General features: G+C 33.3%; 3 protein-coding genes across 3 annotated transcripts in view; 1 reads left to right on the top strand and 2 right to left on the bottom strand.

Moving 5' to 3' along the window:
* Positions 1-2214: 2214 nt before the first annotated feature.
* On the top strand, positions 2215-4318 carry LOC138873720 (uncharacterized). The gene is made up of 3 exons (XM_070152197.1): positions 2215-3167; positions 3416-4160; positions 4244-4318. The coding sequence occupies exons 1-3, from the start codon at positions 2215-2217 to the stop codon at positions 4316-4318; spliced, it is 1773 nt and encodes a 590-aa protein (XP_070008298.1).
* Positions 4319-6300: 1982 nt separating this feature from the next.
* On the bottom strand, positions 6301-9526 carry LOC138873721 (uncharacterized). Its single transcript, XM_070152198.1, has 10 exons — positions 9446-9526; positions 9255-9353; positions 8678-8954; positions 8412-8594; positions 8227-8346; positions 7996-8142; positions 7467-7893; positions 7079-7208; positions 6457-6968; positions 6301-6374 (listed from the first exon to the last, which is right to left on the bottom strand). Exons 3-10 carry the CDS (start codon positions 8913-8915, stop codon positions 6311-6313), a joined length of 1821 nt encoding a protein of 606 aa, XP_070008299.1. The 5' UTR covers positions 8916-8954; positions 9255-9353; positions 9446-9526; the 3' UTR covers positions 6301-6310.
* The window catches only part of LOC138873722 (uncharacterized), a 30005-nt gene continuing 26964 nt past the window's right edge, over positions 9297-12337 (bottom strand). Inside the window, exons 3-5 of the mRNA XM_070152199.1 lie at positions 9679-10561; positions 9446-9595; positions 9297-9353 (exon numbers count right to left, since the gene is read on the bottom strand). Of these exons, the coding sequence (XP_070008300.1) occupies positions 9297-9353; positions 9446-9595; positions 9679-10561 (1090 nt within the window). The remainder of the gene's footprint in view (positions 9354-9445; positions 9596-9678; positions 10562-12337) is intronic.

The raw sequence follows: 12337 nt of genomic DNA on the forward strand, positions 1-12337 counted from the left end.
TAATCATAAATGATAAACAAGAAATTAAACTATACAAATTTCGGATTCAAGATCAACCAAACAAAGTATGAACATGAATGAAAATATTCAATAACAATAACAAACATGCTTTGTTCAAACTTCGAATTAAACTTAAACAAAACAAATAAACATATTCAAATCACTAATCTTCAAATAATCAACTAATCTTTCTTAAATTAAATCCAACAAAACTTATAACAAAGATGCATGATCCAAAAATTAAAACCAAAACATAACTTCGCATTAAATTACTAAATTAAAAACGAACTTCAAACAAGATGAACACGAACTAAATCTATATTAACAACCAACAACGGATTTGAACGATTTAAACTAATATCTTTCTATATTAAAACTAAATCCTCTTAAAATTAATAAAACAAGCTGAAAAATAATTAAATTGGATCTTCAACTTAAATCTAACAACAATATAATTAAACTAACAATTTTTATCTAAAATAAATAAGAAAACTAAAGCAAACTTATACTAATTCCAAATCTGAAAATATCAAACAAATTATGGACAGAAACAAAACTTAGAACAACTAACCGTAAATGACCAACGACGAACTCGAACGAACTTTAAACGAATCCAACGAAACTTTGACATAAACGGACTTGAAGACGACGAAGCAACAACGAAACAATAGCAGCGAAGAGGACGATGAAGTGAAGCAGGAAATAGCTGGAAGAAAAACGCAGCAGCAGTGGCGACGGGGCAGCAGTAGCAACGCTACTCAACTAGTGGCAGCGATGGAGACGACGATGCTCGTTTGGACGAAGCTTTTGCTTAAGCAGTAGCAGCTGTGGTGACGCAGTGGCAGCAGCAGCGGCAACACAGTGGCAGCAGCAGCGGCGACGCAGTGGCAGCAGCAGCAGCGACGCAGAAACAGTGGGGGAGCAACCATGGCAGACACAGTAGCAGTAGAAGAAACAACGACGCAACAAAGAAGAAGGAGAAGAAGATTCGCAGCCATGGGAGCTTGGCGAGCTCGTCGATGGCGGATATTATTTGACGATGAAGATGAAGCTTGGGACGAAGAAAGCTGAAGATGGGGCAGCCATGGATGGAGATCATTTGGAGCTTGAAGAAGAAGAAGAAAGAAAATGAGGGGGGGGGGTGGCAGATGGTTAGTGTTAGGGTTTTCTTGGTTTTTTTTTTATTTTTTGTTTTATTTTGTTTTATGAAAAATGAAAGAAAAGAGGGTTTGGATCTTTTTGGGTTATGGATTGGGTCGACCCGGTTCGAAATGGACTGGGTCGTAGGGAAGGTTGGGCCATTTTTTTGGGCCTGTGGCTTGAAATTGAAGAAGAGGCCCAATTCCGATTTTTTGTATTTTTGTCTTTTTTTCTTCTTTTATTTATCTAAAACTAAATTATAAAAATAATTAAATTATTATTAAGAGCTAAATTAAGTTATAAAAGCGCAAATTAACTCCCAATAACAATTAACGCACAATTAAGTAATAATTAAGCATAAAATTGTATATTTGGACATTAAATGCTAAAAATACAAACGATGCCTATTTTTGTAATTTTTATTTTTTGTAAAACAAATTTAATTACTAACAATTGTAGAATTGAATCCTACATGCAAAATGCGACATATTTTTGTATTTTTTTATTAATTTAGCAAATAAACAAACACAGACAAATACAAATAATTATCCAAAATATCACAAAATATCACAAAATTGCACACCAAGAAAAAATTATTTTATTTTTGATTTTTTTGGGAGTAATTCTCATATTGGGCAAAAATCACGTGCTTACAACATGTTTAAATGTTAAAGGACTGACAGTTCTTAACTTTAATTACATGTTTAAATGTTAAGGACTGGCAGTCCTTAACTTTAATTACATGTTTAAATTTTTAGGACAGACAGTCCTTATCTTGGTCTTGCACTTACAGTACACCTGTTCTTAATTCTACAAGGATTGCTTTATAACGTATGTCCTTTGTTTCCCATTCTCTTGACTTGTAGGATGGAAACAATATGCATAATAGTTGTTTTTAATGGTAGATGGACTGAAGACTATAAATATCTTGATCATCAAACAAAGCTTTTCCTAGCACCTGAGTCAATTCAGTTTGAAGATTTTGTTAAACAGATTTTTGAGCTTATTGAATTGGATAGTGAAAAGTTTGAAATAGTGATATGATTTGATATCAACCTTGGAACAAACAAAGGAATGCTTGTATCCAAAGATTTAGATCTTCACACATATATAGAGTTGCTAAAAACTCATTCACTCTTCAAGAGCTGTCGTTTCATAGTTGATATTTCGGAAAGAGTTTTTGCATCAACAAGCAATGAACATGCCAACACAAAAACTCAACATGACAATCAAGAGCGATGCCAACAGATAGTTGAAGTAGATATGGTTGAAGCTCAACCATTAAATGAAGAGGTGCATCAAACATTTGATTCTATTCAAGTAGAAGGACAAAGCATTATAGAGATTGACAACGAACAAGCTTTGGGTATTCAAGTCTTAGAGAGTGCACCGGTAATCGAAGTAGTTGCTGACAAAACCTGCACTCAAATAACTAAACGAAGATCAAATTTGAAACAAAAAGAATCCCCAACTACGATATTAAGAGAAAATGCTTCTTTGGATCAAATAAAAGTCGGATCAGTATTTGACAAGAAGAAGAGCATAATTAATTGTTTTTCTAATGTAGCAATCAAAGGACATTTTGAATTCAAAGTTGTTAGATCAAGCTCAACAAGATATTCGTTGACATGCAATGATGATAGGTGTCGTTGGTGTGTGCGTGCTTTCAGAATTAAAGACTCAACATTATTCAAGATAGTAAAGCTTGAGAAAAAGCATGACTGCTCTGTTAACACTAGGAAAGCAGATCAAAGGCATGCTACTTCAAAGTTGATTAGTGGTTACATTATCGATAATCTTCGGGACCCAAGATTTGAAGTTACACCAGCTTTTGTCATGGCAGAGATGCAAAAATTGCATGGACTAGACATTGGATATCACAAGGCGTGGCGTGCTATTCAACATGCTTCCGCTTTAATAAGAGGAAGTCCCGAAGAAAATTATGAATTATTGTGTTCATACTTGTATATGATGACAAGTAAAAACCCGGGAACTTATACTAACATAAAGATAGACGACAACAACAGGTAAACAATTTAGGACATGCTGTCTTTAGCCTTGTTAACTTTTGAGTTATAACCAGAAGTTGAGGACTGCCTATCCTTAAGTTTTGAACTTGTAGTTAAAAGATAAGGACTTCCAGTCCTTAAGTTTTGAACTTTGAAATAAAAGTTAAGGACAACATGTCCTTAACTTTATAACTTGTAAATGTAAGTTAAGGACTGACTGTCCTAAACTTCGGGTATTTTAACCTTGTTTTATATTGTATTTTCAGGTTTCTTTATATGTTTTACGCATATGGATCATCGATAGCTGGTTGGAATCATTGTAGACCAGTGATTGCTATTGATGCGACTTTTTTGAAGTCAAAATATCGTGGTGTTTTAATGATTTCAGTTTCAAAAGATGCAAATAACCAAATTTTCCCATTAGCCTTTGGAATAGCAGAATCTGAAAACAACAATTCCTATGAGTGGTACTTTAGTCAGCTTCGCAATGCAATTGGGAGCCGTGAGAATTTGATTTTTTTATCAGACAGGCATCAAGCTATTGCAAATGGCATTGTAAAGGTATATCCTGAAAGCCATCATGGGATTTGCATCTATCATTTGGAGCAGAACCTAAAGCGAAGAAAGGTGAAAAGTGAGGTCATAAAACTTTTCCAAAGTGCTGCAAGAGTATACAAGCGTAAAGAATTTGACATATACATGTCAGATATTGCAAATGTAGATAAGAAAACTTATGACTACTTGATGGAAGAACCACCGGAAAGATGGGCACGTTCTTGTAGTCCACAACGAAGATATGACATACTCACAACAAACATAGTTGAGTCGATGAATTCAGTGCTATTAGAAGCAAGAGAGCTGCATATACTAAGAATGATGGATTTCATTCAAGTGAAGCTACAACATTGGTTATATGAAAGAAGAAATAAAGCAGAAGGAACATTTTATGATGTTTCTTGTTGGGTAGAGGAGGAATTGAAGAACATAATAGATTTAGCATTTACTTTGAATGTAAGTATTATGTTTTATGTTTATATTATGATTTTGACATTATTTAACATAATGTACTCACTTATAATTTTTCAACATTGAAGGTTTTCCCTGTTGATTCATGGCGTTCTAGAGTTGAAGAAGAAGGAATAACTTTCTTGGTGGACTTAAACAAATGAACATGTGATTGTTTTCAATTTCAACTTGATGAATTACCATGCATACATGCAATTGCAGCTATCGAGAAGAGAAACATCAAGAAGTCTAACTTTTATTCGCACTGGTACTTAAAGGAATATTGGCTGAAAACATATGAAAGACAAATACATCCTGTAGGACATACTGATTCATGGATTGTACCAGAGAGTGTTAAGTCACAAATTGTTAAACCTCCAGATTTCAAAGTGCCACCAGGTAGAAGGCAAAAGAAAAGGCATATTCCTGCTACCGAGCCATCAAAAATAACATTCAAATGTGGTCGTTGCAGAAGAATTGGTCATAATAGAACAACTTGTATATATTCTCCGGCACTCCATCCATTTTCAAGAAAGCATAGAGAAGAGTAGAAATATACACTTATGTTTATCGACTCTTTTAAGTTTTTGCTATAGATTGTATTCATTATTATTCTAATTTGAGCGGATGCCTAGATTTTCAATATTTATATCTTGTTACGTTCTTTTAATTTCTTTTGAGTTCAACAATTAAAAGTTATTAACAGGAGTCAGTAAGTTCAACTTGCAATTTTGAAAACGTAATGATTGTCTGTCCTTAACTTTGAATTTCAAGTTCAAAAGTTAAGGACATGAGGTCCTTAAGTTATAGTCTCATGTTAAAAACTTAAGGACTGTCTGTCCTTAACTTTGAATTTTAAGTTCAAACGTTAAGGACATGAGGTCCTTAAGTTATAGTCCCATATTAAAAACGTAATGACTGTCTGTCCTTAACTTTGAATTTCAAGTTCAAAAGTTAAGGACATGAGGTCCTTAAGTTATAGTCCCATGTTAAAAACTTAAGGACTGTCTATCCTTAACTTTGAATTTCAAGTTCAAAAGTTAAGGATATGAGGTCCTTATGTTATAGTCCCATGTTAAAAACTTGAGGATTGTTTGTCATTAACTACAAGAGTCCTTAAGTTTGAAATACAAGTTAAAAACTTAAGGACTGTCTGTCCTTAACTTTAAATTTTAAGTTCAAACGTTAAGGACATGAGGTCCTTAAGTTATAGTCCCATGTTAAAAACTTGAGGACTGTCTGTCCTTAACTTTGAATTTTAAGTTCAAACGTTAAGGACATAGGTCCTTAAGTTATAGTCCCATGTTAAAAACTTGAGGACTGTTTGTCATTAACTACAGGAGTCCTTAAGTTTGAAATACAAGTTAAAAACTTAAGGACTGTCTGTCCTTAACTTTAAATTTTAAGTTCAAACGTTAAGGACATGAGGTCCTTAAGTTATAGTCCCATGTTAAAAACTTGAGGACTGTCTGTCCTTAACTTTGAATTTTAAGTTCAAACGTTAAGGACATAGGTCCTTAAGTTATAGTCCCATGTTAAAAACTTGAGGACTGTTTGTCATTAACTATAGGAGTCCTTAAGTTTGAAATACAAGTTCAAAAGTTAAAGACATGAGGTCCTTAAGTTATAGTCCCATGTTCAAAACTTAAAGACTGTCGGTCCTTAACTTTGAATTTCAAGTTCAAAAGTTACGGACATTTGGTCCTTAACTTTGAATTTGAAGTTCACTTACATTTAGTCATGAACAAATACTAACAAACTCAATGGACAAATCAACAGTTGAGAGAAACAACGAAATAAATAACAAAATGCCTTGACATAACTTTTGAAATTGTAATTTTGCATAGCTGTTACAAAAAATTACGCTATGCCAACAAAACAAAATATAAGTGCCTTTTCACAAATTTACAGAATATTTCAGAACTATCCTAAACTGGCATAATTCAGATGTCACCTTTACAACAATTTTATACAAAAATAACACCACAATTTCTTTACAACTCCTTTGGACATAATGTTTCATTTTCACTCTCATAATCATCACCAACATTTTCTAGTGGAGTATCATAACCAGAATTTCTTTTCCATTCACCATGTGCCCAAAGTTTTGAAGCAAGTTCTTTTCGAAAGTCTTTTATGTCTTCGGGTTGGAATTGCTACACTTCCTTTCCAATCATCAGCAACTCGGCAAATTTGATCAGGAATGCACCACAATCAGTCCTAAGAGAAATGTAAGATATGCAGTGAATTAAACAATAAATCTTAAGTACATATAAATAATATAACAAATAATAACACGTACGATCCAGTTTGGTGTGGTGATCTTTGCCACTGTATATCAAATTTGTTGAAGACATTCCCAAAAGACTTGTGATTTTTGTCAAACTGTGAGAACTTTAGCAAATGGGGGATCATGCGTGCATACATTTGCATGTAGTTCATTCCTGCTTCATATGGCTCACTGTATATGGAATCATATACATCAATCTTTTTTTGATTCAAGTCCAATACTCCCAACAAAAAGTGTGTCACAACTTCATCATCTTCTGAAGGAAGCCGACATGAAAAAAAGATTTTGTCAACCTCAGTCCATGCAATTCCACATCTACGGCTGTCCCCCCACACATATGGTGTCAGAAATAACTGATTATCACCAGCACACCAAAACTCATCACTAGCATCTTCACTGAAATCTTTATACACAAGTGCCATATAATTATCAAAAAGAACATCAGTAGTTGTGCATCGAAAAGGATGATCGCGAGGGTGGTAGCATTCCTTCTTTCTCAGATAATAGAGAGCAATGTCAATATGCTTCATAAAAAGGCAAAAAATAAAACAAATCAATAACAAATCAGTCATAAAATAATGAAAAAATGATAAATTAATAATAGAAAAAATAAATGCCTTGTGAATTATCTAACCTTATCATCAAGAACAAATTTGCTATCTGAAAGCTCAAGGAAAAACATTTTGCTACTGATTTTTTGATGATACAATTTGTATGGTTTTTTCCTCAAACTATTATCATCAGCATATAAATCAATTTGTCCCCTGAAAATTTTGAAAATGTCAAGTTAGAATTTTGAAAACTTTAATCTATAACTTAAGGACCAAGTGTCCTTAGCTTTTGAATTTGATACTCAAACTTAAGGACTGCATGTCCTTAGCTTATGAATTTTGAATTCAAACTTAAGGACAAGAAGTCCTTAAGTTTTAAACTTGAATCTATAAGTTAAGGACAGTTAGTCCTAAAATTAGTCTTACAATCACAGAAGTTAAGGATGTAGTGAAACACATTAAGAGACTTACTCTTTTTTGCGACCTCTCCTTTTCTCCTTGCCCAACCACACAATGAATTTCTTCACTAATTTTTCATCTTCTTTGGCATAATGAAAAATACACCTACGAGTATAGGTTGATTTTATCCAACCTGAACTCTTCAGAGTATTTTGATTGTCTGCCTTGGAACTTACTGCTTTTCCTTCCTTATCAAAAGGAGATTTCAACTGCCAGCTTAACTTCTTGTTCCTTTTACCTCGACCAAGTTCTTCTTCAACATTTCCTTCACCCTCCATAGTCAAAGTCGCATCAATGTCCATTTGTATACTTGGAGGAGTAGGAGTAAGAAGAGAAAATGACGGACCATCATAACCAATACTGTCTCTCTTTCTTTTCCTTGTATATTGGTTAAGATTGTCATCATTGGTGTCCTCTTTGTTTTCCTCTGCTGGTGACACTATATATATATATATACATATTCATATTAGTTTTCTGCAACAGGTCAAATGAAGAGACAAAATTTCAATTGTACATATAATAATTAGGGCACAATCAGTACCTGTCTTCTCCGCAGTACCTTCTTGTGTTTTTTCAAGAGACAACTCAGCTAAAATATTGCGTGCAACATTTTCTTTTTCTTGCAATTCCACATTTTCTTTATCTTGCAGTTGTTCACCATGATCTTTAGATGCTTGTTGACAAGATTCTGCAAAAATATTTACAACAGCTAACATGTTAATAATCTTTAATTAAAACAAACATATATAAAATTAAAAAAGCACTGCCTAACCATTTGCAATATCCAAGATCATTCCAGCTACATCATCATCATCACATGTTGCATCTAAAGATTTGGAACCAATCTCACTTCTGCCTATGTCTTGAGATTGTAGTCCAGCTTCTTCGCTTGCTGCTTCAAAAGATACAATATATAATGAAATAAAGATACAATATATAATGAAAATTTTATCTAACCTTGACTGGCACAAGTTTGAACTCCAAATTTTTCTTTGTATGACAGCGGTGTAGAGAGATCATACGTTCCTTCTAAGCATTTGCATACAATCTCGCTGACACTTGTCCCCAATGGACTTGTTAAATCCTCCTGTGATTGCAATCCACAAACTCTACAAATTTTCTCCGGCACTCCACAAACTTCTGCATGCACATGCATAGTTTATATGTATTAATCTATTGAATTTACATTTCAACGAAAATAAAAATCAAAATCTATAACTAACCTTTCCCAATATCAGTAACATTTTCAGTTTCATCATCTAGATGTGCATCTCTAAATTCTCTTTCATACTGACCCTCTGCATGCACATCCATATAATCACGTTCAACACCACCTGCATCTTGGTTGAATATGCCAGTACGCTCAGTAGCACGACAATGATCATCAACTCCATATTTTCTAATTGGAACACTAGATTCTCTATCTGTGTTCATCTGATCAGCTTTCCCAAACATGTTCATCAAAGTATCAAGCTTTGATCCTAGAGTTTTCTTTAAATCCTGAGAAAGCAACTAAGTTACAAAGAGAAGGACATGTTTAAAACTTAAGGACAGGCAGTCCTTAAGTTTGAACTTAAAGTTCAAAACTTAAGGAAATGCAATCCTTAAGTTTGAACTCCAAGTTCAAAAGTTAAGGACAAGAAGTCCTTAACTTTGAATTCCAAGTTCAAAACTTAAGGACATGATGTCCTTAAGTTTCATTTCAAAGTTCAAAAGTTAAGGACAAGAAGTCCTTATCTTTCAATTCCAAGTTCAAAATTTAAGGACACAAAATCCTAAAGTTGGACTAACTGAAATTACCTTGATTTCGTTCTCAATCTTTTTTTCTGATATAGCAATTTTCTAATTAACTCTGGTAACTTCTGCTTGCAAATCCTTCTTAAAACTCTCTGATAATCTCTGAATCAAAAAACATAATATAAAAAAAGGTGTTCGTAAGCAAGAAATAATCAAATAAAAAACTAATACTATTCAAAGGCAGAAACACATACTCTAACAATTTCCTTAAGTACGCCTTCGTCAAATTGTGTGGAAGAAGACCTTGAGCCTTGATCTTGTGAAACTGGCCCCTCCACACAAAGAGGCTTTGTATCTTCTTCTTCCACGGGAATAAAAGGTGACACCTCAATCAACTTAAACACCTATTATATAAGAAAAACTAAACATAAGTATACATAACTAAAACAAATAAACAAAAAAAGAGATAGTAATTACATTAACTTACTTTTTTATTATGGAAATATTTTCTACAAAGAGCATCAAATTGTGGAGACTTCATTTCAGAATAACATAACATTCGAGGATAACCAACTTCTTTGAAGTTCACAAATTGTTTCTCTTGGAAAATAGGAAGTACTTCCATAATCCAGACACAAAACGCAAAAGGAAAGCCAACTAAAGTGTAGCTATCAATATCTTTTTCTTTCTCTTTCTCCTTCTGAACATCATTCTCATTTGATTTCAAGCAACTCTTCAATGATTTTAATAGCGTCTTATAAGCAAGAGAGCCCCAGTTGAAGGAAGCGCAAAGTGCATCATCGTCAACAATTTTCATTATTTGCTCCGACACATTCCTATTTTTCCTCTTGCCCATCAAAACCGACTCAACAAAATAGAGTGTTGCCAACTTCAAAGCATCATCATCACTGCCAGCAAATGATGAAGTTGTACCATGTGGGCGACTAGAAATAAAACTATACAAATCAGCCAACTCAATTTTGTCCTTTCCAGGGAAATAGACTCTTAAAAGCCTATTCTCTTTCTCATTTAAACCTTTCATGTCAAGCGACGAATAAGACTTCAAACCAGTAATAATATGGAATGCATCACGAGTAAACTTAATATCGCGGTCAAATACCTTGAAGGTCATCGAATCAGGTTCATTACTAACAATTTCAGAAAGCAATACACAGTGCATAAGTTTACCCGAGAACTTCACACTTTGTAATTTGAAGAAGTTGCCAAAAATACTTTCCCTCAATTTCTTCCATTGGCTATTCGACAGAAAACTTTTAATTGTTTCCTTATATTGAAAATCTCCTTTCCAATATACCAGAAAATTACGCCAATCGTCAAAATCAAAAAAATGATCGCCTTCCATTATAACACTAGAAAAGAAGGAAAAACAAACAAAGATTAGGACTTAACTTAAAATTTCAAGTTTAAAAGTTAAGCAAATACAATCCTTAACTTTAAATTTTAAGTGCAAACGTTAAAGAAATACAGTCCTTAACTTATACTTTCAACTTCCAAAGTTAAGGACACTTAGTCCTTAACTTCAAGTTTCATGTGCAAAAGTTAAGGACAATAAGTCCTGAACTTTAAATTGTAAATGCAAAGGTTAATGAAATACAGTCCTTAACTTATACTTTCAACATCCAAAGTTAAGGACACTTAGTCCTTAACTTCAAGTTTCATGTGCAAAAGTTAAGGACAATTAGTCCTTAACTTTAAATTGTAAGTGCATAGGTTAAGGAAATACAGTCCTTAACATATACTTTCAACATCCAAAGTTAAGGACACTTAGTCCTTAACTTCAAGTTTCATGTGCAAAAGTTAAGGACAATAAGTCCTTAACTTTAAATTGTAAATGCAAAGGTTAAGGAAATACAGTCCTTAACTTATACTTTCAACATCCAAAGTTAAGGACACTTAGTCCTTAACTTCAAGTTTCATGTGCAAAAGTTAAGGACAATCAGTCCTTAACTTTAAATTGTAAGTGCATAGGTTAAGGAAATACAGTCCTTAACATATACTTTCAACATCCAAAGTTAAGGACACTTTGTCCTTAACTTCAAGTTTCATGTGCAAAAGTTAAGGACAATCAGTCCTTAACTTTGAATTCCAACTACAAAATTTAATGTCGTTTCTTCTTTACATTTAATGAACACAGTTAACTGAAAATTCATAATCAGTAAGCTTATGAATTTCTACGACTATTTTTATGAAATATACCTACATAATCAAATATATTGAATCAACCACAAACACATTTCAAATTTCACACACTAAAAATTTATCAAAAACAAAATCACACAAAATATACTACACTGAATCAACATATAATGCTAATTTTTGAAATTTCACACATACTTCACACGGCATTGAACCAACTTACAAATAAAGAAAAACGAAGATGACGAAGAAGATGAAGGACAGAAGATGATGGAGAAGATGAAGATGAAGATGACGGAAGATGACGGAGAAGATGAAGGAGCAGAAGTTTAACTGAGATTGCAGTTTGCATACGAGGAAGATGAAGAAACTCAGAACTCTGAACGAATGAAATAAGGGTTTTCGTCGATTTTGGGATTATACAAGAAATAGAGAAAGGGTAATTGTGTCTTTTCCCCCTTAGTAGTAGCTATTTTTGATAAGCATTTTAAATAGTGAATAAAAATTAAATACACCCATATTTAGTGGCTACTACACGCCATTTTCACTTACGTTTTGGCATTCTTGGTATTGAATTCTTAATGATCCGTTTTGGCATTCTAGGTATTGCATTCTTAATGATTTGTTTTGGCAGTGAATTCTTGACATTAAATCCTTAATGGATTTTACCGGTTTTTCATTTTCAGATGTCCATTTTCATGGACTATATATAAAGCTATTTGTTTGTGTTCAAGAGTAGTGTGAAAAAAGTTAAAACTTTTCTTCCCTTTTTTTTTGTGCTGGGTTTTCTTCTCATAAATCTTTGTTGTTTCTGCTCCTAGTTATATTAGAAGAGCTTGTTGAATTCTGGGGGATACGCCTAATATTATTCATCTCGGTGTGGGCAAAAAATCCTTAAGGATAGTATCTTTGACACGCCTTGAGCTAAACCTTTTATTCTCCATAATCATCCAATTTTTTCCAACAATTGCAAGAGCCAAAAGCAATAT

Source organism: Nicotiana sylvestris, chromosome 7 (assembly GCF_000393655.2).
Source record: "Nicotiana sylvestris chromosome 7, ASM39365v2, whole genome shotgun sequence".
Lineage (NCBI taxonomy): Eukaryota > Viridiplantae > Streptophyta > Magnoliopsida > Solanales > Solanaceae > Nicotiana > Nicotiana sylvestris.